Genomic DNA, 19,932 nt, shown 5'->3' with positions numbered 1-19,932 from the left:
CCACAATGAATGCTCATTGCGTGGGGTGATCCAGGGGAAGCGGCTGAAACATCCAGTGTGGCTGGACAGGGGCAGGACATCAGCACTGCAAGGGAGGGGTGGGTGTGGCAGTGACATCACAAGGGCCTTTGGCAGGACCTCAGCCTATTGGACAAAGGTGGTAGGGAGGCGATGACCTCACAGAGAGATCTTGACATCAGCCAGGCAGGACAGGGGTGCAGGACAGGGGCCACCTCGGAGATCCCTGTGGCTTTGCTTCAGCACGTCTCCTTCTCGAGGTCTCTCCTGGAGGACTGAGAGAGCATTCACTTTCACATTCGTGAGCGCAAGGAGGACCCTCTTTGGAGTTTTCTCCTTTTCTTGTGGTGGTTTTGCTCAAAAACAGACGTCCCTGTATAGAAGGTAAGAGCTTCGGAGAGGTTTGGAACCTCTTCAGTCTGATCCATCAGGTGCCGGCTGATTTTTAGGAAACAAAAAGACTCGATTGTGGGGGCAGCATTTTATTTCCGACCTAGGACTTTGTCCCTTAGAATCACTGGGGACAGTGGGGTTTCTCCTTTTTGTTTTCCCTTTTCCTGTCTCTCCCTCCTTTCTCGTCTTCTCTTGCATCTTTGTCCTTTTCCCCTGCTTTCCTTTCACCACCAGGACCTGTCTGTGCGTGTGGAGTTGGGGATGGGGGGTTGCACTCCAAATCTCATTGCGGGAGGCCCTCCCAAAGACATGTGGCTGGAATAGTGCTCTAAGAGTGACTCTCTCCGGCGGTGGCCTGGGACATCTGGTGAGGACTCTCAGCTTTGTGCTTCTCAGTCTCAGTGCTGATTGGGGGAGCTTGGGGCTATTGTGAGGGAGGAGACTCAGGTCCTCGTTACTCTCTTTTAAGACCAAGGAAATAAGCCATAACCAAACATGTATTTGATTGCTCTTGCCGCTTTTCTCCATTCATTGTCTTGGAGTAATTCATGATTCTCTCTCTAATGGTCTAGTTCTTCTAAAATACTTACTAAAGAATTCGGTTTTAATAAAGCCAAATGCAACCCCATAGCTTCAGTAACAAAGGAGTCAGGCGGCACCCTACAGAATGGGGGACAATCCACTGGAAAGCAGCGATCCTGAAAAGGATTTCGAGGCCATAGTGGATGAGCTGCTCAGCATGGTCTGTCAAAGTGAAACTGTGGTAAAAAAGGTTAAAGCCATTCTTGGATGGATAGAGTAATGAGAATGGAAAGGGAAGTGAAAGAGCATTGGTGAGACTGATGCTGGAATGTTGAATCCAGTTCTTGTGTCCACATTTTGAATATTATGTTAAAACAATTGGAGAGGGTACAGAAAAGATTCGTAATTGAGTGATGAGGATGGTGCCTTCTAATGAGACATTGAAAAAGCTCAATCTGTTTAGTATACACAAAAGACAAATGAGAGGTGAATTGCTTGACTTCATGGAGAGAAAATGTTGAGTATAAAAGGGCTCTTTTATGTCGCAGAGAAAGGCATGACAAGACCCCATGGATGGAAGCAGAAATCAGAAAAAGTATAATGACAATAAGACCCGGGTTTGTAAGAGGGTGATTCGTCATTGGCACAAACTACCAAGAGAAATGATGAATTCTCCATCTCTTGATCTCTTCGAATAAAGACTAGATGCCTTTCTGGAAAACATTTGAGTAAAAGAAAAGCCCAGCTCTTCTGATATACAGGAGGCCTTAGGATACGCAGGGGATGAGATTAAATGCTCTAACGGTTGCTTCTGGCCATAAAGTTGACTAACTTGTGAAAACCTAACTGCGGCCTGGGGAAGAACCTCTGTGTTCTACTGTGTAGTCGGTGTCACCCCACAAGGAAGAGTCATTGCGTGGGGTGATCCAGGGGAAGCAGCTGAAACATCCAATGTGGCTGGACAGGGGCAGGACATCAGCACTGCAAGGGAGGGGTGGGTGTGGCAGTGACATCACAAGGGCCTTTGGCAGGACCTCAGCCTATTGGACAAAGGTGGTGGGGAGGCGATGATCTCACAGAGAGATCTTGACATCAGCCAGGCAGGACAGGGGTGCAGGACAGGGGCAACCTCGGAGATCCCTGTGGCTTTGCTTCAGCACGTCTCCTTCTCGAAGTCTCTCCTGGAGGACCGAGAGAGCATTCACTTTCACATTCGTGAGCGCAAGGAGGACCCTCTTCGGAGTTTTCTCCTTTTCTTGTAGTGGTTTTGCTTGAAAACAGACGTCCCTGTATAGAAGGTAAGAGCCTCGGAGAGGTTTGGAACCTCTTCAGTCTGATCCATCAGGTGCCGGCTGATTTTTAGGAAATGAAAAGACTCGATTGTGGGGGCAGCATTTTATTTCCGACCTAAGACTTTGTCCCTTATCATCACTGGGGACATTGGGGTTTCTCCTTTTGGTTTTCCCTTTTCCTCTGTCCCTCCTACCTTTCTCTTCTTGCTTCCTTTGTCCTTTTCCTCTGCTCTCCTCACACCACCAGGAGCTCTGTTTGTGAAGCGGGGGCCGGGGGGGTTGTGGGAGGCCCTCACAGAGAGGAGACTGGAATAGGGCTCCGAGAGTGATTGCCTCGGTGGTGACCAGGGCCATTCTTTGGGCTATTTGATGAGAACCCTTAGCCTCCCACCCCTCAAAGTCTCAACCCTGATTTCCTGAGGATGGGGCTATTGACAGGGAGGAAACTCTGGTCTTTGTTGTTCTCTTTTATGACCAAGCAAATAAGTCACAACCAGTTATATGTCTGACCAATGTGGATGCTGCTCTCCATTCATTGTCTCGGAGCAGTTCGAACTTTCCAATTCTTCTCAAATACTTGCTGCATAATTACTAGGAACAATTGCTGGTCTGTAGCTCATTTGAGAGCAATTCTGCTACTGACTGGCTGCATCAGTTAAGACAATTCCCTGCTCCTTTCTCAGCCTTCGTTTCTCCTTCTGTCAAGTACGAAGAACAATCCTCTCCCACCTACCTCGCCATGGGTGGATGCTAGGGATCCACTAAAGAGTGTCACTCGGAGCAGTGCAGACTAGGAGGTGTCCGATCACACTGAGCCATATCCGATTATGACCTAATATTCTCTTTTATTTGTATTTTATTCTTTTGAAATTGTGAAGAGCAGCAACTACTTAGCTCAGACTGAAGCATCTCATCCAATTTTCTAGATCATAGTTGGTTTCAGAGTAGCAGCCATGTTAGTCTGTATTTGCAAAAAGAACAGGAGGACTTGTGGCACCTTAGAGACTAACCAATTTATTTGAGCAGAAGCTTTCGTGAGCTACAGCTGTCGAGAGCTACAGATGCATCCGATGAAGTGAGCTGGAGCTCACGAAAGCTTATGCTCAAATAAATTGGTTAGTCTCTAAGGTGCCACAAGTACTCCTTTTACTTTTTGCTAGATCATAGGGTCTCCCCTTTGTGTACGACGAGACAGTTGACTGCACTGTGACAAACAGGAGATGCTCTTGTTTTGCAAACAAATATTTTTGCAAAGAATTTTCATCCTACTTCTTATGATTTCAAGAAACAAAGTGGTTTTGTCTGAATGGATTTTCTGACAGAAAACGGTTTCCATGCAAATGTTCACACCTTATTTCCTGGGCTTTATCCCTGCCTCCGGGGGGTTGTTGTCTGTTAGTCAAAACAGGAGTCAGGACTGTTGTCTTCTCTTTCTGGCTCCGTCATCGCTTTGCTGTGTGACACCTTGGGTAGGTCCAATGGGAATAGGGTCAATTCTCTAACTCCAGGCAGCAGGGAGCCTGGGTGAGATAAGGGATGTTAAGGCCGTTTGCGAAGGAGAAAGGGATGTTTCTAGGTGTTGAATTCAAGAATTCTAAACTTTGCTGAAATGGCTAGTCTTGAGAAACAAGAACTAGTTGGGGCCAAACTTGAACCATTGTCTTTTTTAAAGTCCATTCAGTAATGTGAGTCCCAGAGAGCCATAGAGAGGGGGAGCAACTTGCCCAAAGTCCCACAGATCAATAGGCAGCAACGGAAGCAGGAGTGACACTCCCTCTCAAAGGCAGGGGGACCAGACATTAGGGCCTGGTTGCAATTGCCAGCTGTGGGAGGGAGTGTGCGGCAGTGGTTAGTGAAGGGGTCCATCCATGGCTCTGACACTCAGTGTGACCCTGTGCTTGTAGCTGAGGCCCGTTTGCCATCAGTAGGGTTGGGGTCCCATCGCTACAGCCCAGTGGGTTTGGGAGGCTCCAGGAAGGTGTGTAAAGTGCTGGGATGTCAGGATCCCGGAGGCGCTGTCACCTCCGCCCTAGGGCCGTGTTCTGCACCCCCCTGCTGCTGGCTGAGTTTCTCCGTCCCTTGGCAATAAGACAGACTCTTGTTTTCACAGCCGGTCGATCGCCCTCGTGTCATCACCCTGCCTGCTGGCTGGGCAGGGTAACTCCTGAGGTCACCACCCTCTCCAGCCTGCCTTGGGCTTGGAGAGTGAGGAGGAGGGCGAGGGACGTCTGCTGACCCTGAACATCCGCCATCCATCATCCCATCACTGAGAGCAAGTGAGTGGCATTCGGGTTCCTCGGTGGCTTCCCCTGTTTGTCTGGGGAGAGGCAGAAACGGGGAGAGACTATCTCCAAAGGGGGATTTCCTTTGCAAACAGCCCCCAAGAGCCCCTCACTCTCCGACCGGGCAGGGGCTTCTCCAGAGCCGTCTCCAGTGTATTTGGAAAGGTTCCAGCAATGGGGCTCCCAGCCCTTCCCTTGTGGGACACTGTTCCCCAGGCTGAGAGTCTCTGAGCTGGGCCAGACCCTGTGACCTGCTGAGCCTGGAAATCAATGGGGAACAAGGAGGGCCCTGTGCTTCCTGTGCCGAGGGCCTTTGTGTCTTTGACGTGGGGAATGATTTCCCAGGAGAAGGCCAGACTCCTGGGTTCTGTTCCTTCTCTAGCCTGGGTGGGAGAGTGGCCTGGGATGACAGGAGGGGGCTGCTTGTGCAGAGTAACCGATGGTCTTTGGGACTGAACTCATTGCTGGAAAAGAATGAGACTTCCTGGATATTGCAGCAGCAGGGATTACAAGGGGGAACGTTGGGAGCAGATCATGCAATGAACTCCTGCCCGTGTGTGTAGATGGCACTCCCTGCACTCCTGTAGGGGCAGAGGGGGCTGCTGTGGTTGGAGCAGGGAGGAGGAGGGACAGAAAAGGCCCATGAGTGAAAGGCTGCCTTGAGCCCAGACTCACACCTGCTTCCCGCTCGGTTCCAGGATGGCCAGGCTCCTGCGGATGTTGCGGAGGAAGGCTCTGCAGGTGGCCCCAGAGCCTGAGGGAAGCAGCTGCCACCTTCCCAAGGGGCAGAGCAAGCCCTGCGTCCCCGCTGGCGGGGAAGCAGGTCCCGTCCAGGCCAGACGGTGGAAGTGCCCGGCCTTCTGGAAAAGGACCCCGGCTCCCGGCGCAGGCGCCGAGCTGGGAGAGGCCCCGACCAGGCCCCAGTGGAGCTGGCCCAGGCTGCGGTTTGGCAGACAGGACCCAGCCCAGGAGGGGCGCCGGGCAGGGTGGCTCTGGGGCTTGTTGTGTGGGCAGCAGCGGCCCCAGGAGCCCAGCCCTCGTTCCCATCAGGAGGCATCGCCCTGCCCGGTCTCTGAGGACCTTCCAGCCCCCGCCGGCCAGGAGGTGGAAGGTCCCTGTCCCAGCACCGGCAGCTCAGCCTGGGACAGCGGCAGCACCTGGGCCTCTGGCAGCAGCCAGGCCGATGGAGGCCACTGCTTTGTTCCAGGTGAGGAGCCAGGCTGGGCTCCAGGAGGGCTGAGGACGGGATGTGAACACCCTGGGCCCAGACACTCTCCCAGGGATATGTGGGGGGGTCCCCAGCCCAGGTGTCTGGCCTGAGCCCCGCGAACCCCACTGAGAGCAGCAGCCGTCACACAGCTGCCCCTTCGCACGGGGACCTGGGGGTGGGGCATGAAGAGCTGCTGCCACTTTGGTCCTTGCTGCTCCGGGGCTGGGGGAATCGGCACCTCCCCTGGAGTCCTGGCCAGCGGAGGGGGGGGCTCTGCTCTGGGCTTCTGCAGCTGTTGGGGGCTGAAGGCATCCCTGAGAGGGAGGTTTGGGACCTGATCTGCCCTGGGTGCTGAGGTGGGAAGGGGGGTCTGGAATCCTGCTCTGCCCACCACGCCCCTGTCCTTCCCTCCCTGGTGCAGGGACCCCCCTGGATTCGGAGCAGGAGGAAGGGGTGGACGTGGCCAAAGATGAAGCTGCTCTCAAGGTCATCCGAGAGCAGCTCCAGTGCAGAGATAAGGTACAAATGTTCCCCACCTGGGCTGGAACCAAGATTGCCCTGTCCCTTCCCAGCATCCCCACCCCCTGCCGAGGGTCTTGTGCCTCCTGATCCACCACCCCTAATGGGGCCCTTTTACATCCATGATGTGGGACCCCCAAGATGGGGGTGTGTCACGGAGTGTGGGGGAGTCGAGGCCCTGCACCCCTCTTCCTGGGATCCACTGAGACTCTCAGCCAGCCAGTAAAACAGAAGGTTTATTGGACAACAGGAACACAGTCCACAACAGAGCTTGTGGGTACAACTAGGACCCCTCAATCACGTCCTTCTGGGGGAGCAGGGAGCTTAGACCCCAGCCCTGGGGTTCCCTGTGTTCCTCTCCCCAGCCCCAAACTGCAAACTAAACCCACCCAGCAGGTTCCCTACTGCAGTCTCCATCCACATTCCTGGGCAGAGGTGTTACCTCCCCCTCCCCCTCCTGGCTCAGGTGACAGGCTCTCAGGTCTCCCATCCCCAGGGCACATTCCCAGGTCAACACTCCCCCCTCCCTGCTGTGTCACATCCTCACAGGGTGTTTGTCCCACAACAGCCGAAGTCATCTCCCCCCACAGGCACTGTCCCAGTTCCTGATCCTCCTTGTGTAGGAGTTGTGGGGGATTTGGACAATAGGCGGGTCCCCACAATCCCCCATTGAGGCCTGAGCCCTGGAGCTGGTGTGGGTGGGGCAGGAAGGTCCCTAGCTAACAGGTTCTCTCTCGCTATACCCCACTCCCAGTGGGTCCAGGATGAGGGGCAGCAGCTCCTGTTCCTTCAGGCCATCTACCCCGCATGTCTGGCTGCATGGGAGAGAGGGGAGGACACGCTGGAGCCGCGCTGCTGCAAGGCGGCCGTGGTGAAGAGGATCGTGGTGAGTGAGACACGCCATACGGCAGCTGGAGGGAGCGGGACAATTGTGGGGCTGAGGGCAGCTGAGAGTGGGGGACAAGGAATCTCATGGTCCCAGCTCGGTCGTCGGGATGGGGCTGAATGGGGGCAGTTTTGACAGGGAGGAGGAGAGAAGGGGATTAGGAGTGAGCTGGGCAGGAATCCGGGAAGGGGGACAAGTCTGATGGGCAGGAAGGAATCGGAGGAGCGGGAGGTGGTGGGGGATCCTGCTGGCCATGTGGGGCACAGGCTGTGTCATCTCCTCACTGGGAGGTGTCAGTTGGACCTGAATCTCACAAGCTCCTTTGTCTCCTTTGCATCTCACAGGAGCTCATCGAGGAGCTTCCCGATGACTCGTCACCCAGCGCCGTCCTCGCCCACTCCCTGGCTGCAGTGGGCTACCTCTGGTACCGAGACAGCCCCACCCCCCCACCCCGCCGGCTCCCCTCACCCCAGTGTTGCGCAGGCCCAAGGCTGGGAGTCACCATCACTGTCCCTCCCAAGTCACCTCCCAAGAGTGGCGCCTCTGGCAGAGATGGTGGGGTGGGAAGGGTCACTCTCTCCTGGCGGGGCTCTTCTTTTCACTCCCATAACATGACAGGGGCCTTGGGGAGGGGCTCACTCCCGGGCTCAGATACAGGAGGGGCAGCAGGCTCCAGGGAACAGGAGCTATTCCTGTCCTGCCACTGTCTGTCTTGGACACCTTGGCCTTGTCATTCCCTAGCTAAGTGCCTCAGTTTCCGTTCTCGCCAGCCTGTGCCTCTATCCCTGTGGCTTGGTGTCCATCTTGGTGACAGTCCCACCCCCGTAGTGCACAGTCTAATACCAGCTCCTCTCTCTTGCCAGCACCATGAAACCTGCCCTGGAGCCAGCCCTAGAGACCCACCTCTTGCGAGCTGCCCTTCACTCCGTCTTCACCCTGGGCACGGAGAAGGACACCACCGGCATCCAGGTACCTCCTCCTCCTCCATCCTCCTCCTCTTCGAGAGTAGTCCTTGGTCCCTGCTCCCTTGATTTGCTGGAGCTCCAGATTTAGGGGTGGGGTAGCGGAGATGGAACAAGCTGCAGGGTTGGATCCTTCCCTCCAGCAGGGAAGAGATTACCCCTCCCTAGGGGATTGCTTTCTTTCTTTCTTTCTTTCTTTCTTTCTTTCTTTCTTTCTTTCTTTCTTTCTTTCATAAGCTGTGTTTTGCCCAGAAGCCCAGCTTCCATCCATAGCAACTTGGCTGTTTCATACTCTTCTGCCTACAAGGCCCTCTGCAGAGACCTGCTAAGCTCATGGATTAAAGGTCCAGGGGTCATCAATTCTTGCAAATTGCCTGCAGTGGGATGTGAAGGAGAAAGGCCGGGAGATGTGTTTGGGAGTCTCCCCAGTGCTTCCCAGAGACCCCCTCTTCCCATCCTGTGGCAGGTGTAGGCCCAGGTTCCCTAACTCTGACCCATGCTTTGCAGGCTCTGCACAAAGTCATCCCAGAGGTCCTGGATGCCATGCTGGGGAACCTGCTGGCAGAGTCCCCAGACACAGACAGGCTCCACTTCATCTTGGAGGTGAGCCCCATTTGACCGTAACTCTTTGGGGGACTGGTAAGGAGAGACTGGAAGATGCATTTTCTACTCTGTCCTCCTAGCTGGGTCCCCAGTGGGCCGTCCTTGGTTGGGGAGGTCAGTGCAATGTAGTGTCAGGTCCTTCCTTCTTGAGGGCCAGAGGAAGGAGCTGGGACTCCAAGCCAGAGCTCTGCCTGGTTCTGCTGAGCACTAAGCACAGGGCTCCTGGCTGTCTTGGGGAGTGAGAGTCTGAAAATCCACCCTTCCCCCACCCCTCCAACACACAGAGCCCATGAGATTGGGGAGATGGTTCTCAGAGAAGAGGCACATGCTCCTTCCTAGAGAAAGAGGAGGAGCCCAGGGAATCAGCCCTTCCCTCTGATGTGCTCTGAAATTCCTGGAGGGATTCTGCTCTCAGTCACTCCCTATATCCCCCCAAGGATTTGCGTAGCAGGGAAGGGCTGAGGGTTCGGTCTTCTTTCTGGTGAACTGTTCAGGAATCAGGAGTTCTGGGAGGATGGGACCAGCCCCGACCCCGAACATTGTCCCAATCTAGAGAGACGCTGAGAAGTTGTGACCTGCAGGGTACAAGCTGCGTCCTGGGGGAAAGAATCCCCTTCTAAAGCTCTGCCATCAATGACTCGGCTATTCCCCCCTGCGCAGAATGTCTCAGGCCCCTGGGGCTGGGGGCATGGGGCTCATTTGCAAAGCAGGAGCAGCTGGCCTCTGAATCTGACCTGCCTCCTTTCCCCACAGCATGTCAACCTCTGGGTCGTGTCCAGGGTGTCGCAGGAGCGAGCCAGGGCTATCAGGAGCAGCACAGCCCTGCTGAGATACACAGTCACCCTCCCTGAGTTTGACGTAAGTGAGCTCCGAGCCCAGCTTGCTGGCTCCAGGCGGAGGCGGGCTGGCTCCAGCGGGCTGCAGGATCTGCTGCTGCTGCCGGGGCTGTGGCTTAGGAGGGTTCTTCATGGGGAGGCAGAGTCAGAGCAGAACTGAGCTCGGCTTGAGTCAAGTTCTTCTTGTCCTGGTTCAGTGTTGTCCCTGGGCCTTTAAGGGGCCCATGCTCCAGCCCCTGCTTGGCATCCCAAAGCAGCTGCAGGCTCCCTTGGCAGCAGAGCAAATGAAGGGTCGATCTCAAGCTCCTCTCCCCCAGCATCTCCTGCAGAGGGGCTAAGAGGAAGGAGCCCTCTGGCCCAGGGGGGACAGGGAGCTGAGAGGAAAATGCTGATGGAGTCCCCTCTGCTCTCCCTTCCATTAGATCTCAGCCGAGTTCCCTCAGATGGGTCGCCATGTGGCCCAGCTGGCTCTATTGGTCAGCGATCCAGACAAGGACATCAGCCGGCAGGCCAGGGAGGGGACTTATCGGCTCTACCAGCTGCTGCTCCAACAGAGGGGTAAGGAACCCAGCTGGGACACGGAACCCAATAGGGGACGAAGAGTGACCACAGGTTGATAATGGGACCCCAGACCATTTCTCTCAGACTGACCCCAGCCGGAGGACAAGTCTCTCTCTGCCTCTGTTCTTCTCCACTCCACTGTGCAGCCACCAATGGGATTGGAAGGACACAGAAACTGCAACCAGAATGAGGAGAAAAGTCTCTCTCTCTCTCTCTCTCTCTCTTCCAGGCCTGACCATACATGAGGCGGAAGATCTCTGGTGCTATGACTGGCACCAGGACAGCAGGCTCTTGGGCTACAAGAACACAGCCAGAGTGGGGGAGGTAAGGGCACTGTGCCAGGGCATGACACAGCTCAGGGAGTGAGGCTGGCTGGGCTCCCTGCAGTGGATGCCTCCTGGAGACAGGAAAAGAGCCCGCTCCTTATTTCCAGCTCAGAGTTCCTCATCCAGCAACCAGCTGGTGCGAAAGGTCCCACACTGGGACTGGGCCAGGAGTCTCCTTGTTCTTGTCAGGCTGCAGGTTGGATTCCCCTTGAAGAAACCAAGGAGCTGCAGAGGCCATTCCCAGCGAGGAGAGAAATCACTTAGCCGGGGGAAGAGACCTTTGGTCTGTCAGCTCCAACCCCCTCCCCCCGTAACAACACACGCACACTCCTCTAGCCGCTGAGGTGCAGGAGATCTCTCTGCTGGAAGCAAGACAGGGTCCCCTGTCGTCTCTGTGCCCTGCACAGCAGAGTGGGCCTGCTCACACACATTAGAGATCCATTTCCAGCCCATCCTGGCCCCTGCCATAAATTGCCTTCCCGAAAGAGCCACTGGAGGCTTTGGTCCCTCAGCATCTGCGACCATTTAATAAAGAGGCTTTCCTGAGCCCTGAGACCCTGAAAGCCTCCTGGGGAATGAAGTGCCTTGGCCACAGCAGCTCTCTTCCCCGCCCTTTGGGGCACTAGACGCCATTGTACCGCCAGGACTTGGAGGCTGGCTCTGGGCAATCTACTCGAGCCTCATGTCCTCTTGGTTTTAGGTCTTTGAAAAATTCTTCTCCGTCGGGCAGAGAAGATCCTTCGTGCAGACAGCATTGCTGGCCATCCACGACCCCCTGCTGCGTGTCAGCCAGGCTGGGCTGGTGCTGGTCTACTCCCTCCTGGGGGAAGCCCAGCAACTGATGGGGGACACAGTAAGCAGCTGCAATCGACTCAGAAGCTTGGGGTGGGGCCCAGGGCCTCATTCCCATCCGATCGCCATTCGCTGGCCTGGTAGCAAGGAGCCTAGTAAGGACTTCTGGCCTTCATGGACTTCTGTTCTTAGGATGTGTTGCTCTGCTATCACTCCTGGGAAGGACAGGAGAGTCCCCTAAGTGCCCTCTGGGAACCTTTCCTGCCCCACGGAGCTGCACCCATTTCCCCATGGCCTAGTGTCCATGTCACCCGAGCCACCATCGAGAGTTGCTCCCATCCCTGGCAGCCTGGGAGGCCAAGGACTGACTGGTGATGGTGACTGACTGAGGCACATGGGTGTGGGAAGCTGGTTTTGCTGCTGGTAGGGCTGGACCCACTCTCGAGATATTGGGAGGATTCAGTCGTCAGGGGCTGCTGACCTGTCCCGTTCCCCAGGGCTGCCATCCTGTGGTTTCAGCTTTTGTCACTGGGGTGTCTTGGGGAAAGGTCTCAAGCTCTCCCCATCCCACTTCACTGCTGCCAGAATCCCTCCCTCCCCCCGCCACCCTTCTAGAGCCCCCTCCCTGCCCTACCTGGGTGGGGATGGAGGTGGGGGTGGAGGAGAGGGTTCTCCGAACTTGAGCGGTGTCCCCAGGTGGGTTGGAGGTGGAACAGCTGTCAGGGGCACTGATGGGGAAGTGGCAGGAGCTCACCCTACAAGGAGGGGGGTTGGCACTGGAGGTCACTAGAGAGGACAGCAAGCCTCCATCCTGGGGGTCAGGAGGGTGAATCCACCACTCAGACATGAGCAGCTGCTGGGTGGAAATGATGGTGCTGGTTCCAGGTGCCCTTCATCCTCCCTGATTCCTGGGGAGTGTCTCAGTCTCTGACATGTTCTCATTCCCCTGCAGCATGAGGATGTCACAGCCAAGGTCATGGGCCAGCTTCACATGATTCGGCACTTGCGCCAGATGCCCGAGGTGCTGCAAGGGCTGTGGCTCATCTGATGCTCTTCAAGGTTCCCCTCCCTGTTCAGCAAGTCCCGCTCCCTGCTGCAGGTACTGCTGTGTCTCACTATAAATGGGGGGCGAGTGGAAGCGGAAATGGAGGCCCCTGGCACTCACAGGAACTCTCTCCCCTCTCTGTGGAGCTTTGTCCTTTCCCCGGCACCCCGAATTCCTTCATCTGGGGTAGGAGCTCTTTCCCTCACACCCATATCCCTCCCCTCTTTCCTTGATCTCACCCCCATCCCATTTCCCGTACTCCCAGGCAGAGATCTGCCTTCCCCATATGGTGCAAAAGGACCTTTGTGTCAGGGCTACAGACTGTCTGCCCAACTGAAGCTCAGGAAGCTCCACCTTTGAGGAGGTGAGGATGGGACAGAGGCTCCGGGCTAGCTTCATCTCCTGCCCTTTATTCTTCCTTTGGCCCTTCTCTGGGCTCTCAGAGTCTGACATGAAGAGGAGCCTCCTCCCCGCATGTCTTCTAGGCCGTGGCATGTGTGATAGCCTCCCAGATGGGTGCATTCAGAAGCTGAAGCACCTCAGGGAGCTGTGGGGACAGGTCCCTTGTCCTAGGAAACCAAGCAGTGGTAGTTCTCAAAGAGGCTGAGAGGGAAGAGCCCACTCCCTCTTGGAGGTAAGAGCCATTGACTTCTTTGGGCAAAATGGGTTTCTTGGGGGAGAAATGGGATCCCTGCTGCATAGCCTGGGTGGGAGCTTCCCCCATCCCTGGGACAGAGACATCTTCATCAATGTGCCACCCTTGTTTTTTTCCAAGCAAGAGGCTCCCCAGAGAACTCCTCCTCAAGCCTGTTCTCCTGGGAGCGTTTCTGGGAGGAGGCTCCCGTCCCTCAGTCTCCAACTCCATCATGCAGTCTCTTTCACCTAACATCTCCGCTCTCCAGCTCCACTTGCCGCAGCAGGACAAACGGACCTTCAGCTCCTAGAGAACAGACTCTGACCTCCTTCTGATCAGCAATGGGGTTTCACCATCCCCTCAGCAAACCTGTCAGCTGGGCTGGACCGGATTTGAAGGAGGAGGGTATCTAACAGGGTGGCTTGGCCTATGGCTGCCTAGCCTGGGGCTAGGCCAAATTGATGACCAAGTGAGCCCCACCTGAGAGGAAACAAGGGAAAACAGCAGCAAAACTCCAGAAGCAGAGCGAGCTGTTCAGTCGACGGCCTTGGGCCAAACCCTGGAGTCCAGGGTAGGACTGGCTTCTCTCACCATCCCTAAGGAAGGGGACATAGAAGACCATAGAAACCCAAGAAGGGCAGGCCGAACCGAAATCAGGCTGAAGAAGAACTCCCCACGAGGGTGGAAGGCCTTGTTTCTGTTCAAGACATTTTGGGACTTTGTTTGCAAGGAGCACGACCCAGGAAGGAGTGGAGTAAAGGACAGTCACCTGGTTGGAGGGCTGAGTTCCCAGCCAACAAACTGCAAGAGTGAGTATGAGCGGGGTTGCTAGCCCAGCGAGAAAGCAATGACACGAGGCCTGGCCAGCATCTAGCGGTGAGTGAACTCTGGTACACACCCAAAGTGGCTGTGTCTAGAGCCCTGTGTAGGCTCTTCTGTGGGAAGTTCCCATGGTCAGTGGGGCCTGAATCTCTCCTGCTCCTTTGGTCTCTTTGGGCTTCCCACGAGATGTCTGGTGAACTGCCCTTGGACTCTGGGCCCAGCACCGCTCAGAAATTATTCACTACCTTCAGAGAGACAGGGCACAGCTCAGCCTGTTGGGTAGGCTGGAGACCCACACTTCACTCGAACACACAACACTGAGGTGGTTTGGGAAGCATAGTAACAAAGAAGAGATTTAAGTGATACTAAGCAAGAGAAAGAGAGACATTTCAAAGAGAGAAACAAAGCACAACACACTTTGTAGTGACTAAAACTGAATCTTAACAAGTCACAATCTTTGCCTTAGCAGTTTCCAGACTAACATCTCAGCTTTCCTAACAGACCTTCTTCGATGTCCCTGTAGGGTAGAAAACTTCTCTGTCGAATCTGCTGATTTGATTGCTTCGTCTTCTGGTTTCAGACCCTCTGTTCTCCTTCTGGGGTGCCTGGACCCTGATTGTAACATCTCTCTGGCCCAGCCTCTTACACAGATGTGTGCTGCAGCCAGCCCAGCGCAGGGAGCAGTGGGGACAGATGATCTCCTCCTGTCAGACCAAGCAACAGGGGTCCCCTTGAGGCTTAGATGGAAGATCCCAGGCATCTCCTGGAGGTAAGAACCGTCCACTCTTTTGGGCACTTGGGGCTGTTGCAAGAAAGAGGGGGCTCCTGTTCCATAGCCTATTTGTCCTCATGACTGTGTTTTTTTCTTCTCAGAGGATGCCCCTGGAGACTGTTTCGTGCAGGAGGTTTGAGCGGGGAGAGATCACTCACTGTCCTGACCCATGGGTCATTAACCCGGGTCTGCAGGGTTCCTGGGAGCAGCCACCCTCCAGCACGCCACATGGAAGCCTACGAAAAACTGCTTACCTAGGACTGACGAAGTCCAGACCCAGTTTGAGGCTCCTATTGGCAGAGTCCCAGAGCAGCTAATCGGCCCCCGGGACCTCCTTAAACCAGCAGCAGGAAGAAGAAGCTGTCTGAACAGCCGAGCTCCTCCCCGGCTCTGGACCGTGTGTTGGCTGTTCCTGCTCCCACTCCCCAGGCTTGATTTCCTGGCATCCGGACTCAGGGTGACTCACCTGACTTGAGGTTCTGAACACAATTTGGTCTTTTGCTTCTGCTCTTCCAGTGTCCTGACCCAGCTGACTCTCGACTCCTGTCTTGTGAGTGTGGACTCTGCCTCTGACCACTAGGTCTGGCTGCCCATGACCCGGCCATGACAATGACTTTTCTACAATTCCTCCAATGCCCTTTTCTGCTCTCCAGCTCTGCTCTCCTAGCAAGACACACCGATGCCTTGGCTCCCAGAGTCCTGCTTGCCTGCTAGTCAAGGGCTCAGGGGGAGTGCTTGTCTTGCCCCCTCCCCTACCACAGCTGCTTGTCCTCGGGGACTCTCCCTAGCACAGAGGAGAATCCGTCCTGGCAGCAATTCAGGAAGTCACAGAAGGGACGGTCTGCTCAGCTCCCTCTGCAATGCCACTGCCCGAGACCATTACGAGTCGGTGCCCAGTGACTGCGCCGGCAGCTCCTTGAGAGACTCCTGGGGGCAGCGTAGTCGTGTTTCTCTGTGACCGCGGGAAGCCATGCGAAGAGTGCAGCATTGAGGAGACTCTCCTGCTGTCCCAAAGGGTTTCTGTTCTCCTGCACGGTCAGACCGTGGGGCCAGGTTGGAGAATGGGGAAGAGCTGGTTGGTGATGAGTCGGAGGATTCACCATACAGGTGGCAGCAGCTGCAGATCCTGGAGTCCCTGTGGTCGGGTTACCATGCGTCCGGAGTTTCCCGGACATGTCCGGCTTTTTGGGTTTTAAATCGCCCTCCGGATGGAATTTGTAAAATTCTGAAAAGGTCCAGGATTTCCCTCCCAATGCAGCACTCTGGGGGCTGGGGAGGGAGTTGCGCGCTCTGCGGGGGGGCACGGCACTGTGTCTGGCTCCGCACCCCAGACACACTGCTCTGGGCCGGGGGGGCTGGAGAAGGGGCATGGGGTCCCAAGGGACAGTCAGGAGACAGGGAGCAGGAGGGGTTGGATGGGTGAGGGGTTCTGGGGGGAGCCTGTCAGGGGGTGGGCATATGAAGAGGGGTCGGGGGAGTCAAGGAACAGAGAGCGGGGGGGGGGTTGGATGGGGCGGAGGTTCGGGGGGGGAATCAGGGGCAGGGAACAGGGGGGATTAGATGGGTTGGGGGTTCTGCGGGGGCAGTCAGGGGACAGGGAGTGGTTGGATGGGTGTGGGAGAGCCGGGGTCTGTCAGGGGGCGGGGGTGCGGATAGGGGGCAGGGCAATCAGGGCACAGGTAGGGGGTGGAGTTCTAGGGGGACAGTTAGGTTGGGGGGGTCTAAGGAGGGGGCAGTTGGAGACAGGGAGAAGGAAGGCTTAGATAGAGGGCAGGGTCCTGGGAGGGGGCGATCAGGGGAAAAGGAGCAGGGGGGGTTGGATGGGTTGGCGGTTCTGTGGGGGGCAGTCAGGGGGCAGGAAGTGGGAGGGAGTAGATAGGTGGCAGGGCTACCACTCCCCCCCCACCCTCGGAGTGTCCTCTTTTTTGAAAAGTTCTTTTTTGAAAGTTCAAATATGGTAACCCTACCCTATTGGCCCAGCCTCCACTCCTGAGAGTTCAGGCGAACCTCCCCCTGTTCTCAGGGAGTCTTTGGCTTTGGCGGCTGGGCCTGCCTGCCGAGACAGAGGACTCAGTGTTTCCATCAGGCTGCTCAGCTGCCAATGCAGCCACCCAAAGACGTGAAGAATGGAAGTGAAAGAGCAAAGCTGGACCCTCCGCTGAGCTCCTGTGATCAAGTGAGCCCAGCCTGGGAGAGAGGAGGGAAAGCTCCAGGGTGGCTGGTGGCTGCAGGGAGCCAGGGGAGGAGAAATAAATAGTTCACGATGAATCCTACGCGCTTTGTCTTGTGTGGTGAAGGGTTTAAAATGGGTCTAGTTATGATCACATTCAACTTTACAATCGCTGTGTGTGATTGAAGGGCAGGTCTAGAAAGGGCAGAGGTCACTCGAGGAGCTTCAAGTCTCCAATTCTGTCCCTATTGCCTGCTTTGACCAGCTAATCTCAACCCAACACTTCCCTCAGGTGGTCGCAGTCCTGAGCTCTTTCCCTCTTTTTCTGGATTAGCCGCCAGCATGGGGACAGGATACATGTGTCCAAGGAAATGGAGAGGCATGGGGGTCACGTGCAGAGGCATGCAGATAACTTGCAGAGTTGCCTGTTCATGCAGTTCCTATGGGGGAACTACGGTAGGGTACCGTGCACTCCGGGGCACCATTTCAAATTTTGGTGGTGGCGGGGAGGATAATTTCACCCTGATTCCAGGAGCTACTTAGGCACCTGAAAACTCTAGTGTTTTGACAGATAACTTAGCAATGAGCTGACAGGAACACTTGCCAGACTGCTTTCCGGGGAAGACAGCTATAAGAATGGATCCAGGGAATGGTTCTGTAGCTCTGAGCTGTTTGGACACTTTCAGGGAACATTCCCGATGCGAGACAGAGGTCCCCAAAGTTATCCTGGGTAACCCTGAGAGACTTATGGAAAATTAGCAGATCCCACATCTCTGCTGTCACTTTGCACTGACAAACTCGGACTGTCCGAACCTGTTCATGTATTTTACCTGCTTTAACCTCTCAAGAACTTTCACATATAAAAGAAAGAAAATTAAAGAAATGACATAGTTACACCGATATAGGGCCGTAGCATAAACCCGACCTCAGAGTTGTCCCATTGAAATGGAAGTATTCACAGCAGTAATTAAAGTGAAACATGCACGTAAGTGTTTCCAGGGCCAAGATTAAGGCCACAGCTTATGAGAGGTGCAGACGCAAGAAGAGAAGGGCTGTGCAAAAACTGAAATGCCACCTGGAACCTGGCCCAAACAATGCATCACGAAAAATAAACTCATCTTGTTATACAGTAACAGAGCTGGTTCAAAAGTGTTTTACACTGACAATGCAACCTTTTAACTAAAAATGCCACTTTGGATTACATTGATCATTTGAAAAAAGTTACCTCTTTAAAAAAAACATTTTGGATTTCTCTGCCCATTTCAGAGAGAATGTGCAGTTTTTCCCACCAAAACGAAACAAAAATTTGATAATTAAAAACATTTCCAAATAAGTTTGAAGAATATGGGGGGGGGAGTGGTTTCTTCTTCAATTTTCATGAACCTCTCCACCCTCGCTATTTTTGACCAGTTCTAATTGTGAATAAATGTCTGTCTGTCCATGAATGATAAATATGTCTGCTACTGAAACATTTACAAACAACGGCTCTCATGAGGAGCACTGAGGTCACATTACGCAGAGAAACACCCAGGCCTGCAGGTTTCATATTCTCAAAGACATAAATTGCCCCAGGACGGGAATGTAACACACAACACAGCGTGACTGGCCCGGGTTGGTTAGGTGCATGTTTTGCTGTTGCTGGCAAATTGTGCTGTTTTGAGGTGGGGGGAGTTATATTTGAAAGGAGTTCTTCATCCTCTCCCACTCTCACCCAGGGGGGCCAGAACAGGGGAGACCAGGGCCCACCACTTTTTACTGGCCATAAGTTGTGAGCGACTGGATGATGGGGGAGAGAAGGGAGTGGGGGGGCAGTGTTTTGGGGGCAAGGGGTGGCGTGAAGTGGGAGCTCAGGGAGAAAGGCGGTGTGAGGGGGGGCCTCAGGGAAAGGGGCAGTTTGAGGGGGCAGGACCTCGAGGAGAAGGGGTGGCACAGGGGCTGGGCCACAGTTTGGGTGCCAGCAGCCCCCCCACACTTTTAGGAAGCTTTTGCCCATCCTGCCCTCATCCCAAATTAATTTGTTGCAGTAAGAAAACTTTGAGCAACAAGGAGACTTAGAGACCCACAATATAACCGCCAAAATCCTCACCTGCCCCTCGAGCTGGGCAAACAGAATTTTTTGGTTCCTGGCAATTCCAAAAAAGAGATGGAAAAGAACGGTTTCAGGTTGAATAAAACTAACATTTTTCCAAATTTTTGATGAACCAAAAAGCTTTAAAAAAAAACAAAAAACAAAGAGACCCAGGAACATTTCAAGGGTTGTAACTTTTTGAATTTTTAAAATAAAATTGAAGGACATTTTTAAACAAAAAATTATTTCAAACTGAAAAATCAAAATGGTTTGTTTGGAAAGCGTCTAAACGAAATTCTTTGACTTTTTAAGAACTGTGGGGAGGGTCTGGACGTGAACAATTCAGCAGACCAGATAGGAATTCGCAAACAGGTCTCCTTCCCCATTCTCCAGGGCTGGGTCTCGATTCCTGTTTCTGGTTCCCTGGGCCTGGTCCCCGTCCCTATCACACACTGCGGGGAGCTCAGATTCCTGGGAATCCTGCCGACTTCCAGGCTGCGGGGAGGGATGAGTCAGCAGCTTCCTGAAGACAAGTTGCGAGTAGGCAAACACTTTTCCTCTACCTTTCCAAAACCCACATCGGTACAGTAAGACTAGCACCCCCACCACTGCCACCACTCCACGCACCAGGAGACGATTCCAGGATGCTGGCTCTGAAACAAAAGCGAGAGAAAGGCCCCATGACTAAGGGGCTCCGTTAAATCATCCCACTGCTGCCATGAGGATCCCAGAAGATGAAGACGTTCCTGGGATACAGGAAGAGCTGAGCTGGGTCGTGCGCACATGGGCACCACTCAGAGCAGCGGGAATGAGATAATGAGATCCTTATAACCAAAACCATGAAGAGCCTGGCAATACATTGAGATCAACAGTCCACAGTGGAGAGTCCCAGCAGCCCTGACCCACAGGGCGCAGCTGGGACTCTCCATGTTAGGGCATGGGCAGGGTAGTGGGGGGATGGCAGTTGAGGGGTGCTGGAGGGATTAGGGGCCATTGCTAATGAGGCTGGGGCAGTGAGGAGGGGAGGGGGCATTTCTCCACTTGCTGCCCACTCCATCTGGGAGAAGCTGCGCCAGGGGCCAGTCCCAGTTCACACCCGTGCACTGCGTCTGCACTCGGGGTTTGCAGTGGGGCACCAACATGGCTGAGACACTGCTGTGCCAGGGGCCAGAGCCCCTCCCCTCACTGGGGTTATGGATCAGTAATTACAGGGTCACTG

General features: G+C 54.7%; 2 protein-coding genes across 4 annotated transcripts in view; one reads left to right on the top strand and one right to left on the bottom strand.

Annotated features, from left to right (window-relative positions):
- LOC125621599 (butyrophilin subfamily 1 member A1) overlaps positions 1-19,932 on the bottom strand; it is a 655,591-nt gene that overhangs the window by 482,380 nt on the left and 153,279 nt on the right. The window lies entirely within an intron of this gene.
- On the top strand, positions 7,472-10,140 carry LOC142069188 (maestro heat-like repeat-containing protein family member 7). Its single transcript, XM_075119693.1, has 5 exons — positions 7,472-7,546; positions 7,986-8,091; positions 8,592-8,687; positions 9,441-9,545; positions 9,946-10,140. Exons 2-5 carry the CDS (start codon positions 7,990-7,992, stop codon positions 10,138-10,140), a joined length of 498 nt encoding a protein of 165 aa, XP_074975794.1. The 5' UTR covers positions 7,472-7,546; positions 7,986-7,989.

The sequence above is a fragment of the Caretta caretta genome, chromosome 14, assembly GCF_965140235.1.
Source record: "Caretta caretta isolate rCarCar2 chromosome 14, rCarCar1.hap1, whole genome shotgun sequence".
In the NCBI taxonomy this organism is placed as follows: domain Eukaryota; kingdom Metazoa; phylum Chordata; order Testudines; family Cheloniidae; genus Caretta; species Caretta caretta.
Note: the sequence above shows the minus strand (reverse complement) of the source record. Positions and strands in the feature narration are given on the sequence as shown.